This window comes from Notolepis coatsorum (genome assembly GCF_963971535.1).
Source record: "Notolepis coatsorum genome assembly, chromosome: 15".
NCBI classification, from domain to species: domain Eukaryota; kingdom Metazoa; phylum Chordata; class Actinopteri; order Aulopiformes; family Paralepididae; genus Notolepis; species Notolepis coatsorum.
The window spans coordinates 48,697,921-48,718,539 of record NC_140179.1 but is presented as its reverse complement, the minus strand read 5'-3'; the positions used below and the strand labels follow the sequence as shown (position 1 = coordinate 48,718,539).

Here is a 20,619-nt window from a genome sequence, read left to right as displayed (position 1 = left end):
CCGGGTTCCTCTGATTGGCCACTGATCTATGCTATTACGCCCCCCTTTACACTCTCGCCTGAGACGCGCTGTGAAGCGCCAGCGGGGCGAGGCGGTGGTTTCTCCCCGGCTCCGTGCGCCTTGCTGCCCGGCTTGTCTCACATGACTCGGTCCAGCTCCAGCAGCAGCGGCCGTCTTCCGCCTGCGGTATCCTCCCTCCGAGGCGGCTCGTTCTTATTATTATCCCCCATTGTTCAGGTCGACATGGTCGCACAAACACCCGTTGGAGGAGTAGTGGGGGAGAAGAAGAGGAATATTTTTAAATAGCTAGAATTATCGACTGGCAACTCTGTGCTCGTCAGACCTGCAGCTGCTGGTACTGTATGGGGAGAGAGGCGGGGGGTCTCATCTCCATGTACAGTAGCCGAACCGAAGATACACAACAACAGCGGGGGGTCTCATGGGGAAACACAACTAACACTCGTCTTTATTAAATGTTGTTTCGGGTTTTCCCACGAGAATGCACGCCTGGTTGCGTCTATTATGGAGAGAGAGGCGGGGGGTCTCATCTCCATGTACAGTAGCCGAACGGAAGACACACAACAACAGACAGACAGCTCAGAGATTGAAACCTACGTGTTTGTGCGACCATGTCGACCTGAACAATGGGGGATAATAAGAACGAGCCGCCTCGGAGGGAGGATACCGCAGGCGGAAGACGGCCGCTGCTGCTGGAGCTGGACCGAGTCATGTGAGACAAGCCGGCGGCAGCGCGGCGCACCGAGCCGGGGAGAAACCACCGCCTCGCCCCGCTGGCGCTTCACAGCTCGTCTCAGGCGAGAGTGTAAAGGGGGGCGTAATAGCATAGGTCAGTGGCCAATCAGAGGAACCCGGAAACACAACTGCGTTGGGTAAAGCATACACGCACGCGTATGGGCAGGGTAATAATAGAAAGACATAAATATAGGCAATACAATTGTATCTGAATATAAAAATATTAGAAAAATAAACAGTGTAAACAATTGTGCAGATGAGTGCCTGTATGCAGTTATATTATACGTTACAATAAATATAGGCAATAACATTTTTAAATCTGAATATATACTATGAGTAAGAGTAAAAATAAACAGTATACACAAGGTACCCTAACTGGCATGATATTATGTCATATGTTGTAGTCCGTGCAGGTTTTGGTGGTTAAGAGTCAGACACACTAAGCTAGGCTAGTGGGTGTGGGTGTACTGACTGTAGCCTGATGTATTGCCTGTATGGTGCAAGTTTACCAGGTCAAAATGAGCCACTGACTTATGTGCAAAAATAAAACCGCACAACAGAGAAGAAGCAGCAGAAACAGGGACACTGTGTTGGAGTTGTTGTGCAACACAGAACAAAAGGTGTTCTATGAGGATGTCCCTGAGAGGGACCTGGAAAACAACATCCATACATCATCTTACAACATGACACCTATACACCAACCAACACCTAGGGTTCAATACTGACCCTCACTGTTGTTCAGTCATAGCTTCTATTCAGCTGTGATTTTATCTTGTGAAAACCATCATATTATGGCTTAAGAAAAACAAACTTATTTTCATTGATTCGTGTTTTGAATATCTTTATATTTAGTTTTGAATAATAACACTAAAATCATAAAGACTGAAGTTACAGGTCCCCAAACTCTGAACGTACTGCTCTCCCTGCAGGCTGTGACTGGTAACAGCACTACAACTCCATTTGGAAAAAGGCATGATTTCTTTGTGGCGTGCTTCTCGTTTAAAGGAAGTAAATATACACTGTTTCATAGACATAGTGGAAACGTTGAAATATTGTTTTTAAACGTTCATTTCTGAATGTTATTATGTTAATGTATTGGCAACTCTTATTCTACAACTGCCCTACACTGTAATCATAACTACCTGCCTCATTTACTGTCTACCCAATAATACTGATATATATATTTACCTACATCTGTTTTAATATACCTGCATATATTCCTGTTTACATACCTGTATACTATATATCTATATCTGTATATATCCCATTTCAAAACCGCTCTCAAAGAGCACCTACGGGTGGCTGCAATTAGAAACTGGCCCCGGTAAATGTCAAAATACTATTATTATTATTATTATTATTATTACTTACCATAGGATTTGTATACCTGTATCATTGTACATAATAGTACTGTAACACTGTACATAGATCATATTAGAATATTTACTCAGTAGTACTCATTTATATATATTCTATTTTAATCACTTGTACATTGTATATTGCTATTGCACTTTACTATTACCTTTGCACTCTTGTTAGATTCCAAAATTATTTCCGTTGTACTGTACTTGTACGATGACAATACATTTGAATCTAACCTAATCTAATCCAATGACTGAAGCTTGCCGAAAACAGAGTAATTCTATGGTCTAAGTTTCAAAAGTGTTAAATCTTATAATAATAATAATAATAATAATAATAATAATAATAATAATAATAATAATAATAATAATAATAATAATAATAATAATAATAATAATAATAATAATAATAATAATAATAATAATAATAATAATAATAATAATAATAATAATAATAATAATAACTATTTTTTTTAGTGCCTTTCTTTTTTTTATCCACTTTTTCTCCTTATTTTCTATTTTTCTCCCATCCCAATTTCGTATCGCCAATTCTTTTTCCCTTCAATTCTCCCCTCCCCTATCTTGAACGTTGCTAGACTATGCCTCCCACTGGTCGGCTGTAGTGAGGATAGAAGCCTTGCATCACGTGTCCCCTCCGGTACACGAGGAGGCAGCCTGTCGCATCTTTTCACCAGACAGCGCGGTCTCTCAGTGGCGAGGAGTAATGCGTGGGAGGCTCACGCTGCCCCCGATACTTCCTGACTCTGCTGTACAGGCGTCACCCAACCGACCTGTAGGAGTCGCTGTCCACAACGTCCAATCCCCACCCATCGATTTTCCACCCGCTACCTCTGCCAATTGAGATAGTATGACGACTGGCCCAAGCCGCAGGCAATGCTGACTCCGGGAGTCGAGACCGCAGCCTCTTGCATTGGTGACGAGTGCAATCTCCGCTACGCCACCCAGTCGCCCTTTTAGTGCCTTTCTTAAGACCCAAGGTTGCTTTACATAGGGGGAAAAAACAAACAAAAATAACAAATATGGTGGACAGACACAAAATTCAAAGTGGGAAATTAGGGGTTAAAGGCCAAGTTGAAGAGGTGGGTTTTGAAGAGTTTTTTTAATGAGTCCAGAGTTGGGGCGTTGCAGAGTTCTGCGGGGAGGGAGTTCCAGAGGGTGGGAGCTGAGGATCGCAGGGACTGTGACTGAGTGTGGTGGTGGAGGAGGTCAGTGAGGTACTGAGGTGCCAGAGCATGGAGGGACTTGTAAGTTAGTGAGCAGGAGGGTTTTGTAGGTGATGCAGGATTTTGCATGGAGGTGGGTGAGGGTGGGGGTGATGTGCTGCCAGGGCTTGGTGCGGGTGAGAACCCTGGCAGCTGAGTTTTGAACATACTGGAGCCTGTCCAGGGTTTTGCTTGGAACCCCGGACAGGACCCTGTTGCAGTAGTCCAGGCGAGAGGTGACAAAGGCATGGATGAGGGTATCAGCTGTGGAGTCGGAAAGTGATGGTCGGAGTCTGGAGATGTTTCTGAGGTGATAGAAGGCGGATTTGGTGACAGAACTGACGTGGGCTTGGTAGGAAAGGGTGGAGTTCAGGATGACACCCAGGTTGCGGACCTTTGGGGAAGGGCAGATGGAGCAGCCGTCTACTGTATGCCCAGGGTGAGATCACCAACCTTCCGGAGCAGGGCCTTGGGTGCCACAACCATGAGCTCAGTTTTATTGTTATCATGGAAGTTTTATTGTCATCATGGCAAACTTTTTAGAAATGGTTATACTGTATATATATAAAGCCTTTTTCTGTGTTTTGTTTTCCAGTAGATGAAGATGAAGATCCTATGGCTCCAATGATCACTTGGAAGGACTTCCAGAAGCTGATGCCGTGGGAGATCGTCATTCTGGTGGGAGGAGGCTACGCACTCGCTGCTGGCTGCAAGGTGTGTGTGTGTGCGTGTGCGCGTGTGTGTGTGTGTGTGTGTGTGTACGGATAAACCTTTGTGTCCTCACAAAGATGGAAAGATGAGGTAAATCTGTTGAAATGAGGAGATTTTGCTGGGCCGCACTTTAAAATAGGCCATTTTATGGTTAAAGGATAACTCCACTATTTTGGGAAATTAGCTTATTTAACATCTTCCCTGGAGTTAGACAAGAAGATGCATACCTTTTTTGTCTCTGTGCGTGCATTTTAGCTTTGGGAATAGACGCTCCGTTAGCATAGCTTAGCTTCATCACTGGAAGTGAGGCAGGACAGTAGCCTTACAGTGCCTTACAGTGTATTGCAAGGTCTGACATTGACCAAACTTGATATGCATGACCTTGGTGGGCTCTAGGTCAACTCCTGAAAAGGGGGTCAATGTCAGACCTTGCAATCAAAAGTTAGGGGCGCACTGAAATTATGGCAAGGGTTATTAGCCCCCTAACTTTTGATTGCAAAGTCTGACATTGACCCCCTTTTCAGGAGTTGACCTAGAGCCCACCAAGGTCATGCATATCAAGTTTGGTCAATGTCAGACCTTGCAATACACTGTAAGGCACTGTAAGGCTACTGTCCTGCCTCACTTCCAGTGATGAAGCTAAGCTATGCTAACGGAGCATCTATTCCCAAAGCTAAAATGCACGCACAGAGACAAAAAAGGTATGCATCTTCTTGTCTAACTCCAGGGAAGATGTTAAATAAGCTAATTTCCCAAAATAGTGGAGTTATCCTTTAAGGGTTAAGTTTAGGGTTATGGTTAGAATTAGGGTTAGGTTAATGTTAGGGTAAGGGGTTATATAGTTAGGCATGTAATTGTATGGGTTAAAGTTTGAATAGGGAATTACAGTTTTTCACAATTGCTTAAACACATTTCCTGATAGACTACCTCACTTTCTCAAAACCCTAAACACAAATCTCAAAACTCACACACAAAATGCTAAATCCTACACTTCTCTTGCAAAAGCACACCTTGCCCTCAAACAGTGTTAACTCTTCACTAAATGGTCTTCTTTGGAACGCTGTTAACTGTGACAACGGATGTCATTGTCTTCTGGTCCTGTTCTCAGACCTGTGGTATTCTCTGGTCCTGCTCTCAGACTTGTGGTATTCTCTGGTCCTGTTCTCAGACCTGTGGTATTCTCTGGTCCTGCTCTCAGACCTGTGGTATTCTCTGGTCACACTGTTCTCAGACCAGTGGTATTCTCTGGTCCTGCTCTCAGACCTGTGGTATTCTCTGGTCAGACTGTTCTCAGACCAGTGGTATTCTCTGATCCTGTTCTCAGACCAGTGGTATTCGCTGGTCACACTGTTCTCAGACCTGTGCTATTCTCTGGTCAGACTGTTCTCAGACCAGTGGTATTCTCTGGTCACTGTTCTCAGACCAGTGGTATTTTCTGGTCACACTGTTCTCAGACCTGTGGTATTCAGCATTTGGAGTTTAGAACTGTGATTGGCAGTGTGTTCTGTGTGAACGCCAAGAGAGGGAATTCAGGAAGAGTGTGCAAGATATAGAGAATTGACTGTAGTTGTGGAAAATGTGTGGTTTGGAATGGGAATCTGAGTCTAAAGCAGAACATGTGTTTGGGGTTTAGCAGAATTGGTTTAGTACTTGGTAGAGTTTCAGGTTGTGCACGTTGTGTCTGATGTTCCAAATAATGTGTTTAAACAATTGTGATAAACTGTAATACAAGTGTAGGTGTGTGTGGGTTGTAATTATGTTTCTAATACCCATACAATGTCTTCAAACCATGTCAATATCTGAATCCCATGGACAGATGATGATGAACTGTAGATATAAATAATGTTTAAAATGTGCATGTGCTGTAAATGTGTGTTATTTAAAAGTGCTTATAAAATATGTGTGTGCGTGTGCGTGTGTGTGTGTGTGTGTGTGTGTGTGTGTGTGTGTGTGTGTGTGTGTGTGTGTGTGTGTGTGTGTGTGTGTGTGTGTGTGTGTGTGTGTGTGTGCGCGCGCATGCAGGTGTCAGGTCTGTCGGTGTGGATCGGCAGACAACTGGAGCCTATGAGCGGTCTGCCTCCTTTGGCCGTAACCCTGCTGGCCTGTCTCCTGGTCTCGGCCGTCACAGAGTTTGCCTCCAACCCCGCCACGCTCACCGTATTCCTGCCTATACTCTCTACCCTGGTGGGTTTTGCACAAAAACAAAACATATAAACAGTATTTAGAACGGAGGACGTCAGACGATTGATTTCCTGTTGATACGAGTACACACACTGCAACAGGAAGTCAACTGCAGCCCAACGCTTTCTCAGCAGCACATTCCACTAAAACCGTATATAGCATTTTCAAAAATATTATCTATTTATTTACTGTTGGGGAAACCCATACAGTATGTAAAGTACAACATACTAGTAACATGGGATGCAGGGGAGTGAGGCACATAACACTTTCGGGTCTTAAATACATACTAAGTAGTTTCAGCCACTAGATGTCACTAGAGCACCACCAAAGCAATGTGGATGTTACCATAGGAAACGCTGCACCGTCCATCAAACTAGGCATTGCAGATCAAATATGACTCAAGATCCAGAAATATCATATCAAACTTACCACTAAATCTTTTTTCAGAAACATATTTTAGGTTCAACTTTAGGTAGGAAAAGAGAAAGTTGAACAAGCCGCCATTTTCTTTTTCAAGACGGGAGCAGAGAACCCACGGACTGCCCACTAGCAGTGTGTTTATCCAATCAGGTGCATTCCAGGTGGGGAATGGCACGTAGGGAGGGGATACAGTACATGCAACATGCTCATAACATCTCACTGCCCAATGGCGCAAAATGAGAAGCTCCAGGCAGAGGGAAGGATCTCTGCAGATAAAGACACCACCACACACTTCTAGTGGGTCATAAAGACAACACCACACACTTCTAGTGGCTCATAAAGACACCACGACCACACACTTCTAGTGGGTCATAAAGACAACACCACACACTTCTAGTGGGTCACAACAAGTGATGGTTGAGAGGGATTATCCGATTATGTATTATGTATATAAGTATTTTTCTTTTAGTTTTCACTCAATTTCCTTGGATGGCCATCACACTAAATGTGACATCATCATTAGAATGTTCAGCTCTCAAAATGCTATCGTACACCTGAAAGAGTTGAGAGAAGAAGAAAGTCCTGCTCACTGTACTGTAGTGATATAGCTGGTGTTACTGTACTGTAGTGATATAACTGGTGTGTAATATAACTGGTGTTACTGTACTGTAGTGATATAACTGGTGTTACTGTACTGTAGTGATATAACTCATGTTGAATGAATGAATGAATGAATGAATGAATGCATACTTTATTTAACAGATTGCAGAATGGGTACAATACAGTACGGCTCAATACACACAATTGTTAAGGGGATGCAGACCAGAGAAAGACGTTTGTCTTGTTTACATCAGGGTCCCCCATTTTCAATTCATAGTGACATTTATGACATACACAACATATATGACATCATGACATTTATGGCATAGGGACATACATAACATACAGGTATATGTTACATTTGTGACATATACAATATGCAAATATACAGTACTGTTACCCATAGATCCTGCCAGAGTATATACATATGATGTGGAGGGGACTGTACATTAGGAGGGGGTGTGTGGGAGAGAAGTATACATACGGTGGGGGGAGAATATACATACGGTGGGAAGGAGACTGTACATTAGGAGGGGGTGTGGGTGGGAGAGAAATATACATACGGTGGGGAGAGAATATATACATACGGTGGGGAGGAGACTGTACATTAGGAGGGGGTGTGTGGTTGGGAGAGATATATACATACGGTGGGGAGGAGACTGACTATTAGGAGGGGGTGGGGGGGTATGGACATTTATGGTGGCCAGTTTCGAATTGCAGCCTCCCGTAGGTGCTCTTTAAGAGCGGTTTTGAATGTGGGTAGGGATTCACATTCCTTTACAGCTTTGGGTAGGGCGTTCCACATTGATGTGGCATAATTGCGAAACATGTTTAGTCCCTTGTTTGAGCCGAATCTGGGTTTAACATGATTTGTTGAGCTTCCTCTGGTGTTGTGGTCGTGATATTCACTGAACTTTGGGAAGTATTTTGACATGTACATGGGTACCTTAGTCGTATAGTGTATCTTGTAGACCAGGCCCATTGCAAGTTGCTGTACTCTGTCGTCTACTCTAAGCCATCCTAGGTTGTCAAAGTGGGCAGGGGTGAGTTGGGTTCTAGGAGTCAGGTCAAGTAGAAGTCTGACCAGTTTGTTTTGTGATGTTTGTAATCTTGTTTTTAGCGCCTTTGAGGTGCTTTGGTACCATGACTGGTGCAAGCATAGTCGTAGTACCCTTGAATGAGTGCTCCTGCCAGATTCTTCAGGGTATTCTTGTTTACCAGAGAGGAGATCCGGTACAAGAATCTAGTTTGTTGGTTGACTTTTTTTATTACATTGGTTGCCATTTTGTCACAAGAAAGATTTGCCTAGGATGGAACCCAGGTAGGTGATAAGAGCTACGGGTGTCTCTATCTATCTCAATCACCTACTCGAGATAGAACCCTGTGGCCGCCCGATATCTCCCAGCGAGGTGCTAAACTCGCCAAGTCCTCGGGTCAATTACTAATCCTAATCACGCTTATTTCATAGTCACTAGTTAGTTATATCCAGTTCATATGAAATAAAAGCGTAGAAGAGTTGTTAACCTCTTCTTTGTTTGTAATAAACCGAATGTATGTCTGGGAAAACTCCTTTCCTATAATAATATAGATTATATCATCATCATTATAGGAAAAGCCTATAATGCTAATCATTTGTAAGCCTGATGATATTACTACTCTTTTAATAAGTATTACTACTGCTAATAGTGTAATATTAGCGTAATAACATTAATGATCATTTGCAAGCCCCATAACCTCCGATCAGTTTGACAGGTCCATGAATCCGTGGCCCGATCGTCAGGCCCTGCAGTGGCCAGACTCTCAGATTCCCACAAATCCAATAGGCCCGTCGAATACAGAGATACTGGCGCTTGCAAGCAACAAATAGTGATATATATATATATATTATATCCTTTATATAACTTTAGCTAAAAGCAGTAACCAGCAATTGATTTAATCTGTATGGCTTCCAGAATATAAGTATACCGTGTTACCTCAGATGAGAGCAGGGCGCGGCCAGCGTCGTGACACATTGTGATAGAACAGCACAAATGAAAGCAGTCCACGAATTTGATAAAAGTATTTTAACAAAGTTGGTTTAATTAGAAAAAGTAAGTTACAAAGAGACTGTATTGGAGAAGTCCAATCCAGGAATAATAAGTATAAAACAAAACATTTCTCTCAAGCAGACAAAGGAAAAAACTCTCTTGGTCGCTATCATTTAAAAGATTTAGCTAAGAGCCCAGCATAGCTCTTCAAATCTAAAGAACAAAGTATTGTCATGGGGACTCCACTCAAAAATAAACAGACTAGGTTCCAGTACAGCGCTCAACCTTGTCTGTTGCTATAAAAATCTCAATCTCTAACCCGGAGCGAGCGCGCCGGGCCTTATATACCCAGGTTCTGCATCATATCAAGACATCTTATTATTGGTCTAAAAATACAGTCATGTCATTCTACCAGCCAATCAACACACAATTCAGTAAGGATGAACCCTCCTCCCTTTCTAGTCGTTACAGTAACTGGAAAAGTAACAGATTACTTTGTGTTGGGAAAAACCCTAATCCATCACTTGTCATGTTTATGCATGTTTGCAATGATCAAAATTTTACAGAAAGATAGATATAGCATATATATACATGTACAATTCAATACTCATATACTTAAACACTGGTTGATATGTTCACACATCATACATGTAGTTTTTAAAGTGTATAATGGCTCTCTGCCCCAGAACTGCAAGGGTTAAAACCATGCAGAAGCGATCCACCATCAAGGTCAGCATTCTGTGGCCACATTCCTGGCTTCACGAACAGTAAGAGAGGCCCCTTCTCTATCCATTCTCCAGGGCTACACAAGATATGGTAGTTTACACAAGTTACAGTTTTATAGTCTATAGTTCTTACAGTTTTACACAAGTAGGGAGAAAGAATACAAAAGACATTTCTTCATAAATCACTGACTTTCAGTGCGCATTTGGTGCTTAGATCAGAGGCCTACTTGTCCTGTTATCAAGCTTATTGTAGCTAAGGGGCTACACAACCCTGACTGTATTTAGATATTTAGATTAAACCACTACTAAAGAATATTAAATTAGCCAGACAGTACAGTTACTCAAAATGGCGGACACTCCATTAACTGCGCGGGGACAGGGATACAAGTTGAACAAGCATTTTAATGTTAATAGTAAACATACATATTATATAACACAGCTCTCCTTTAATAATAGAATGTCAGTGCAACAACGTCAGAGGTAACGATAGTTCCTATACTACGGGTACCCGACCGGTGGAGCTCTGAATGGAGTGAGACGGAGCGAAGCGGCACAGGGAAAAGCAAGATGGTGGATGGAGACGGTGATTCTCTCTGGAGCTCCGGCTCCAGAGAAACTGCAGACTGGTGGGATAATCCTGTCGTCGCTGGGAAAGAGGGTCTCGTACGGACCGGTCCTTGTATTCCTAGCGCCCGATGGCAGGATTAATAGCTATTAGTCCAAAAGCCTGTTGGCATGGATGATAGCTAGTTAGCTCCGTTTGTACTTAAAGCTAACCCGCAGGAGGTCGTCAATGAGTAGTTATGTCCAGAACGTCGCTGGGTTCAACTATAAGTCTCTCCACGTTACTTCGCTTACACAAGTCACTATACTGTGCCGATAAGGGCTCGACAATATTATGGTTGTATCTAATTAGCCGTGCGGCTCTCTAATAACGATACGTTGCCTGGCCGTCCTGTTTACAACTGCTCCAAACGTTACTTCTCTCTCACACTGCTAGTTTTCCTGTGTTCTGAGCCTATTCACCCATACAGATCAATACGCTCTCTCACTTGTCCGGGCATGTCTGAACATGTTCTGAAACATGTCTAGAGGGGCGCGCGCACTGGCGCCTACGGCGTTAAGAATGGGACATACAATAAGCGAATGATGAATACTGTTAGACAAACAGATGATGTAAAGATATATATCTTATATATATAAACAATATATAAGTTATACAAAATAATAAACGCAGACTTTCAGTGTTAATCTGGACCTTCAGAACACTTATAATACATACTTATATTTAATCCTCTATATATACATGTTAAATGCTCAATATACCGCATCATACAAGTGACATAAGGCAGAGAGGTAACAGGATGTCAATATAAAAAGTGTCACTAGTTGTTTGTGGGACTTCAACAGTAGGTAATTTCATCTTTCCTTGTGACAATATTGTCACCCACTGTAACTGAGAAGCCGTCGGTCTTGCTGAGTTTGTTATTTGATCCGAAGAGAATGGACTCTGTTTTGCCCAGGTGTAATGATAGTTTGTTATCAGCGAGCCAGGTGCAGATTCTGCCGAGTTCTGAGCTGAGGGTTTTTTCAACCTGTAACTTGTTGGCCGAGTCGTCCGTGAACAGGAACAAGTTGCAGTCACAAGCTGACAACATGTCATTTGCATAAATTAGGAACAGTTTACTATTACTGTACTGTAGTGATATAACTGGTGTTACTGTACTGTAGTGATATAACTCATGTTACTGTACTGTAGTGGCCTTTCAACTAGTTACCACAGCAGACCTCCAGGAACCCCCCCCGAGTTCCCTGCTCTGCTGTGGGATGTCGTGTCCTCATGGACGGCTGTTATGTATATTAGTCTAAGCTGTATGGGGTGCATCCACAAGTCCTCACATGTGAACCACTAATGTTCTCTCTCTCTCCCTCCCTCTCTCTCACTCTCTCTCTCGCTCCCCCCAGTCGGAGAATCTTCAGATCAATCCCCTCCACACACTCATCCCCGCCACCCTGTGTGTGTCATTAGGGGTGATGCTTCCTGTGGGGAATCCTCCCAACGCCATAGTGTTCAGTTACGGCCACGTGCAGATCAGCGACATGGTAACAATAACAAGTCAACACGCACAGAGGCACACACACACACACACACACACACACACACACACACACACACACACACACACACACACACACACACACACACACACACACACACACACACACACACACACACACACACACACGGAGGCACACACACACATGCACACACACGCACAGAGGCACACACACACACACGCACAGAGGCACACACGCACACGCACACACACACACGCACAGAGGCACACACACACACACGCACAGGGGCACACACACACGCACGCACATACACACACACACGTACACACACAGAGGCACACACACACACACGCACAGAGGCACACACGCACAGAGGCACACACGCACAGAGGCACACACACACACACACACACACACACGTACACACACGCACACACAGAGGCACACACACACACACGCACAGAGGCACACACACACACACACGCACACACACACACACGTACACACACACGCACACACAGAGGCACACACACACACACGCACAGAGACACACACACATGCACAGAGGCACACACACACACACACGCACATGCACAGAGGCACACACACACACACACATGCACACACACACGCGAGGCACAAACAATCCTTCAGACCCCCTTGCAGCTGCACTCATGGACATGTACCAACACATGCATGGATACTCTCTCTGTCTCTCTCCTTCTCACTCACACACACACAGATGCACAGCTCATCAGACTCACGTGCACAGACACACAGCACACACACACAGATGCACAGCTCATCAGACTCACGTGCACAGACACACAGCACACACACACAGCTCATCAGACACACAGCACACACACACAGCTCATCAGACTCACGTGCACAGACACACAGCACACACACAGACACACAGCATGACCCTGCACCTGCAGCATCAACGGGCCTGTGGGGATACTGAGCCAAAGATCTCTTATGCAAGACTGGTCGTCCCAGAGGACACCAGGGCTCGGACAAAGCATCCCAGAGTTTACCGTTATCATAGTGATCTTCCAGCCTGGACAGCCATTGGCCAATTCATATTTCAAATGTTTTCCTGAAAACTCCAATAACGCCAGTGAAGAGTATAAGTATGAGTATCTATATTGACATTGCTACTTCTCAACAAATTTCCATCCAATTGACCGAACCCAAGCTCCGCCCTCCTTACATAACCCTCCAATCACAAGTGTTGCTTTCGTCGGCCAAGCTAAGAGAGGGGGCGGAGCTTGGGGATCTGTCAGTTTTCCCCTGTTGCCAGGAACCCTGTCACTTAGCATCCGTCATGGAACAGGAGTGTGTAGAGCTGCCACTGACAACCGTAATGAACAATGTAATCTCGTAATCACTGGCTTTACTGTAAAAACGATTGTCGGCCCCTTCTCTCCCGTGTCCCTCTCCCCAGGTGAAGGCCGGCTTCGGAGTGAACCTGATAGGTGTAGCGGTGGTGATGTTGGCCATCAGCACCTGGGGGGTCCCCCTCTTCAAGCTCTCCGAGTTCCCCGATTGGGCCGTGGCCAAAAACATCACTGGTAGTTTATAACCACCAGGGGGCGATGCCGAGACGAGAAGAGGAGGCTGTGTGTGTGAGAGAGAGAGAGAGAGAGGGGAGGGGGGGGGGGGGGGGGGGTGGAATGTGTTTGTGTGGAAAGACAACGCAATTGTTGTCTATGTCTCGAGAGGGAGACTCGATGAACCCTGTCCAGAAATGTAGCATTACAAAGATCTGTTTCTCCAGTCACTTAGTGTACACACATCTAACAGGAATAATGTGTTATGTAGAGGAGCTATATTTTGATTAGACAATATGTCACGTATAGCCTATGATGTAAACAGTGCTTTCAGATCCACACAGTGACCAGCGGTGTAGACCAGATGATACGTTGATGGGAATAAGCAACGCTACGTGGAAGGGCTCTCTTCTGTCCAGTGCTTTCAGATCTACTTTATGAACTCATTGGGCCTCATTCAACAATACTCTCTTATTATTTTTCTTATATTCTTGCTTACCTGTCTGTTAAGAGAACAATAACAAAAGCCACCGCCACATTCATCAAGCCGTTCTTAACGTCGAAATCTGTGCGCACCCAGGAGATTTGCATGATGAATCCCACTCATTCTTAAACTCAAAAGCGCGTTCGCGCTAAATTCATTTGCATACAGACACGCCCACCATCTCCTTATAAGGCGAATGAGGCGGGTGTAAAACAGCCGAGTTTCGCCATCTGATCCCTGTCTGATATCAACAGGAAGCGCATTGCGATCTCAAAATGACACACACACACACACACACACGTCTCGACCAGCGTTGCGGTGTTATTATGGGCTGAGCCGCCACGCAGGATAATGACGCCGCGCGCGCGCGCGCGTGCACACGCACGCGCGGCCCCGCGCGCATGCGCATATGTTCCCTCGCGCACAATAATACACTTTGTTTGTATAGCCTTTCATACAGAAACTGCAGCTCAAAGTGCTTCACAACAGAATTAAGACAGGCATAAAATGAGCACATAAAGTGCAGACATATAAAATCAGTTTTTCACATTAGGATCTAACATCCCAACAGGCAACCTTGTTTATGGTTTGATTCAGTTTTAATATAAATAATAAAAATAAAGAGAAGATTAATTAATTATCTACTCAGTCCCGAAGTTTGTGATGTAGATATGGAATGTCCCGGGTTGCTGCTGTTTGCAGAGTGTGTTGTTGTCCGGGGGTGAGTGGTGGTGGGTGGGGGGTTGAATCAAAACAGTTGTCAATTCGGAATTGACGGCTGTTTTGATTTGGCCCTTCGTTCGCCGTCGTTCACCTTTGGACGGCGGTGCACTCTGTGGGCAGCGGCAACTTGGGACGTTCCATATTTACATCACAAAGAGTCCCAGACTGGTTGAAGACACCAGCCTATAGCGGCTATTGTTATGATAATGCGAGGTAGCGCCGCAGGTAAACACAACGATCCGAGCCGAGCGCAGCGCGTTCTCGCGAGCGCGTGCATGTGCGTGCACGCGCTTCTGCTCAAATCTTTAATACTCAGTGAGGTACCACTGAGTGGTACCCCGTGCCATGAACAACGCATGCCTGGTCTCGACTTGCGACTCAGTGCATGTGTGTGTGTTCCTGTGGGTTGCTCATCGCATGTGTGTGTGTGTGTGTTAATCTGATGACAAATAAAGACTTATACTTGTACTTATACGTACTGTATAGTGCGAAATAAATCGGTCAAAAGTAGGCTTTTGCGGCGCGCAGTATACTGATATATATGTATATGCCGCTGGTCCATATGCTCTCTCCTTGATCTCTCTCTGAAATGTCCGTGGCTAAAACTCTGAGTGCGCTCAGAACTTTAGGTGTGGAGCAGAGTTTTGATTGATTGAACATTTTATTAACAGATTGCAGAATGGGTACAATACAGACAGTACAGCTCAATACACACAATTGTTAAGGGGATGCAGACCAGAGAAAGACTTTCGTCTTGTTTACATCAGGGTCCCCCATTTTCAATTCATCAGGACATATATGACATACATGACATACAGATAGACAGTACTGCTACAGAGAAGAGAGGAGAGGTTGTAAATATGCGTTATATGCGTAAGGCCTGGGCAGCCAGCAGCATCTAACTGTTCTAACAGCAATATATAATCCATTTCAGAAGCAGAACGTTATAATAATAATTATTATTGAAAAGTTCTGCATGGGTTTATAAAGTCGTATTTGGGGGCACTGTATTTGGGGCAATTGACCAATGGTTTGCTTTCAACCCATGAACTCCTTCCTCTCTCACCATTTTATATTTTTATTTTATTTTATCTACTAAAACTGTATTGTATTATATTGTTTGTTTTGTAAAGTGTCTTTGAGAATTAGGAAAAGCGCTATATAAATCTTATGTATTATTATTATTATGAATGGTAGGCTTTTTTTTTTAAATGTTTCTCATCTCGGTAAGAATTTCTCATTTCAGTAAGAGGGCTCTCGACCACTCTTATAATTTGTTCTTGCCTGAGAAAAAAGCAACAATAATAAAACGTTGCTGAATCCCAGGTAAGAACAAAGTAAGAGGAAATGCTTCATGCATGAGGCCCATTGTGCGGATCACACGATACTGTGGTCGGGGAATAAGGGCCGGACTGGGAAGATCATTCAGGCCGGGAAATATAACGCAAAGTAAAGCCCCAGACACTTTTTAAGCGGGGGTCTGGGGGTCTTGGCCGGCTGCCTTCTTTCAGCCTGGCACAGTACAGTGCAGTGCAATGCAGTACATCGACTCAGTGATCGATCCCCCTCCCGGTCGGCTAATAATTGACCGTATGTACACGGTGGAGATGGGAATCCCATCGGAAGGGAATCCCATCCTGAGCGTGACACACAGTAAGAGCAAAATGGCCACCGTGGGGGAATATGGTCGATAGAGGCCTCCTCCGGTGAAAAGTGCGATGAGCTCCTCGATTGTTTTATAAACAAAAACCAGAGGGGATTAGGCAGCAGATTCCCTCTGGATCTCCTCAGATCCCCCCTACCTTGGCGAACCCATTTTGAGCGCATCTTTTCGTCAACCTCCGTTGGCACCACGTTCCACACGAAATCCTCTGCTAGATATCATCCCCACTATAGGTTCCTGAATCACATATTTGAGACAATCAGTCCCAACAGGCTGTCGACTACAGGCTGGTTTCCCTCCAGCTGGTAACTTGGTCTGTGTCTCACTGACATTAAGTGCTGGATGTCTCAGAACCTCCTCCAGCTTAGTGAAGCAAAGTCAGATTCTTCTATTTGCCAAAATGCTACCAGCTCCCTGCAGTCTAATGTTGGCAGCCTGTCCACCAATTTTAAGTAAACTGGTTGTGATTTTTGACACTAATCTCTCTTTCGACGGCCAATTTTTATTGTACAATTGTGTTCTGCAGCTGAGGAACATTGCTAAAATGAGGTTCTTCATATCTTTTACAGACCTTGCGTTTAATTTCTTCACATTTAGATGACTGTAACTCCTTCTAGTCAGGGCTGAGTTAGAAAGCCACTCCCCGCCTCCAGCTGGTAGAACATGCTGCCTCTAGTCTTCTAACTAACTGTAGGAGATGAGACCATGTTACACCCGGCCGTGCCTCTAGTCTTCTAACTAACTGTAGGAGATGAGACCATGTTACACCCATCTGTGCCTCTAGTCTTCTAACTAACTGTAGGAGATGAGACCATGTTACACCCATCTGTGCCTCTAGTCTTCTAACTAACTGTAGGAGATGAGACCATGTTACACCCATCTGTGCCTCTAGTCTTCTAACTAACTGTAGGAGATGAGACCATGTTACACACTTCTGTGCCTCTAGTCTTCTAACTAACTGTAGGAGATGAGACCATGTTACACCCATCTGTGCCTCTAGTCTTCTAACTAACTGTAGGAGATGAGACCATGTTACACCCGGCCGTGCCTCTCTTCACTGGCTGCCTGTCGTTTTTTAAGAGTTGATTTTAAGATTTTACTGAACTTTTAAAGCCTTACAAGGTCAGGCTCCGAGTTACATTTCAGACCTCCTCTGAGCCTGAGTTTGAGCCTCGGGTAGGGGTCTCCTGGTAGGGGTCTCCTGGTAGGGGTCTCCTGGTAGGGCCCTCCTGGCAGGGCCCGGGTCTCCTGGCTGTTCCTAAAACACATCTCATCACCACAGATGACCAGGCTTTTGCTGTCCGGGCCCCTCAGTTGTGGAACTCCTCGCCTGAAAACCTCAAGACTAGCAATGAACGCTTTTTCACAGTAATTTTTCTATTTTTGTAATTGTTTCTGCTAACAAATTGCTCACTTCTCTCTTGCTCTTATTTTATGGTGTTGTTGTGTTAGTGCTTTTTATTTTATTCTCTTGTAATTTTCTATGTTTTATTCTGTTCCGTGAAGCACTTTGTAATGTAACCCCGTTTCGAAAAGTGCTATAAAAAATAAAGTTTATTATTATTATAATGCTTATAATAATTATAATACAGATCTACTCAGTTACTAGTTGTACGAATTGGATAAATGCTCGATAGGAATAAGCAATAAGTTGTATTTAAATGGCTGCTAGTATTAGTACTATCCTATGTTTTCAGATCTACTCAGTAACAGTGATGTGAGAACCTTCAGTCTGTGAAGCGTTGTTTCTGAACAGGGCTAGTGCCCTCTTACTGCAAATACCAAACAGAAAAGGGACGGAGAGCTTTTTCTTCCTGTCTGACTGGGGTCTCATGCGTCACCGTGTTGGGACAGCTTGGTGAATACTGTGCGTTGGTGAAGACTGCGAAGAAGAGAATGCGGCACCACAAAACGGCAGAATTGGGGACACATTTTTAAGGGGCCCGATTACCTCCCTCTTCATAGCAGAAATGATTAAATGTACCTCTCTTTATTCCGTGTGGGAAACTATCGAAGACTTTTCCCCATTGCCTTAGTTTGCCTTAAATCTGAACAAATCATCACGCTGGTTTGAAGATTGGCGCTTGGAATGGACTCATGGACTCGGAATGGATCACAAATGGCATTTTTAGACCACGCGGTTGCTGTCAATGATGCTACATGTCAATGTAAAAAGGCCTTAAGATAGCAAATGATCTTTTGTTCAAATTGTCACGTTTTGGAATGAAATTATCAATTTCTCTAATGTAGCCCTGTAATGCCACAAAACAACATCTGTAAGATGAAAAGTACTGTATGCAATGTCATTTATTAAGCTTGACAACCACACACTTAGTTTTTCCCATGCATTTGACACTTTACTCAAAGGATATATCTCTTGTAGGGCTGTCCCCGACTAAGGATTTGGATAGTCGACTATGATTGGCCGAAATTTCTATTAGTCGACTAATAGATAAAAAAAAAATTAAAAAAAATTGAAAGAAATTTTTTCTTTTATCATTCCATTTAGGCTGTGGGGGTGCTTAATGTCTGAAGGAGTCGACTGAAGGCTTCTTGTCCTATGCAAAAGCATGCAATTGGTCCACTGATGGATACATCTTGATATTTGTCTAGTCTAGTGTGTTCATTAGATGGGTGAAATCCTCTTTCAGTGCCTCTGTGCCTGTTTTCTTAGGCAGTTAGCCTCTGGTATGCGTGCCATTAGCGTTAGCCAAGCTTCTAGGCCTCTTTTCTTTTGGAAAGAATGATTAAAAAAAATTAAAAAAAAAAAAATATATATATATATTTTTTTGTATTCGACTAAGAGGTTGGCAGTCGACTACGGCTCCTTTCGACCGATTAGTCGACTATTCGACGAATAGGGGTCAGCCCTAATCTCTTGTGTACTTTGTTTAACCAATCTGCAGTTATAAAAACTGTATTTTTAAGGTACGTAATAAACACAGTTCATATTTGCCCCAAATCTTTCCTTTCCTTGTGCCTTTGACTGTGTCCAGAGTTGGAACAGTGTTAAACTCCCTCCTCTGGTATAAGTGCCATCTTTCAGGTAATTGAGGAGCTAGTCTCTGAAGAGAACTCAACGTAACAGTTTAACACAAAGTCTATAACCAGATTCATTGAGCATAATATTCACACGGAAAGAACCCAACCCAAGAGTGACACAAGAGCAAAATGGCCACCGTGTGAATATGGTAATCGATGGTGACATGGGTTATGTGGTTTCTAGCTTCAGGAGGGATCGTATTCACAAATGTTGACTTGAACTGTCCTAGGGGGCACAGGAGTAACATGTGGATTCCTAAAATGGGTGGCGTTCTTGAGGGGAAATAGGTTCAACAGAGAAAGCAACTCTGCTATTGATGCACAGCCGTTCAGAATGGTCAAGTGTCTGAGCTGAGGACAGGACAGCGTAGAGAGGAGGGTTTTCAATACGCGCACGGTGAAAGGAAGCGTAGAGGGGTTTCAATACACGCGCAGTCAAAGGACAGCATCGAGGGGAGGGGTTTCAATACACCCACAGTGAAAGGACAGCATCGACGGGGAGGGGTTTCAATACACGCACAGTGAAAGGACAGCATCGAGGGGAGGGGTTTCAATATACACGCAAAGGACAGCATCGAGGGGATGGGTTTCAACACGTGCACAGTGAAAGGACAGCATCGAGGGGAGGGGTTTCAACACGTGCACAGTGAAAGGACAGCATTGAGGGGAGGGGTTTCAATGCGCGTGCAGTGAAAAGATAGCGTAGAGGGGTTTCAACACACGCGCAGTGAAATGACAGCATAGAGGGGTTTCAACACAAATGCGCAGGCAGTGCCAGATTTTCAAAGACTCAGTTCAGCCTCATCCTCCCCTTGGTTTCTAAGTACGAAACATCCAGTTCTGTTGTCTCGAACCTGTTATTGACAATTCAAACGCACCCCAAAAAGTGTTTGAGACAAAAAAATACAGGGTACGCTAGTCAGTCCAATCAACTGTGAGATTGTGAGCCGTTTCCGTGACTACTGGTGGTGACAGGGCACATGCACACTGAACATACAATGCACCCGTGATGATGTATAAGATATGCTTTGTATTTTTTACATAAATTCTAAATGTAATTTTGTGCCTTTT

The 20,619-nt window shown here is 44.0% G+C and overlaps 1 protein-coding gene across 1 annotated transcript in view; it reads left to right on the top strand.

Annotated features, from left to right (window-relative positions):
- Positions 1 to 13,668, top strand: part of slc13a4 (solute carrier family 13 member 4) — a gene marked incomplete at both ends in the record, with an annotated part of 85,135 nt that extends 71,467 nt beyond the window's left edge. Inside the window, 4 exons of the mRNA XM_084330262.1 lie at positions 3,933 to 4,051; positions 6,071 to 6,232; positions 11,967 to 12,104; positions 13,531 to 13,668. Coding sequence (XP_084186388.1) covers positions 3,933 to 4,051; positions 6,071 to 6,232; positions 11,967 to 12,104; positions 13,531 to 13,668 — 557 coding nt within the window. The remainder of the gene's footprint in view (positions 1 to 3,932; positions 4,052 to 6,070; positions 6,233 to 11,966; positions 12,105 to 13,530) is intronic.
- Between the last annotated feature and the right edge of the window lie 6,951 nt (positions 13,669 to 20,619).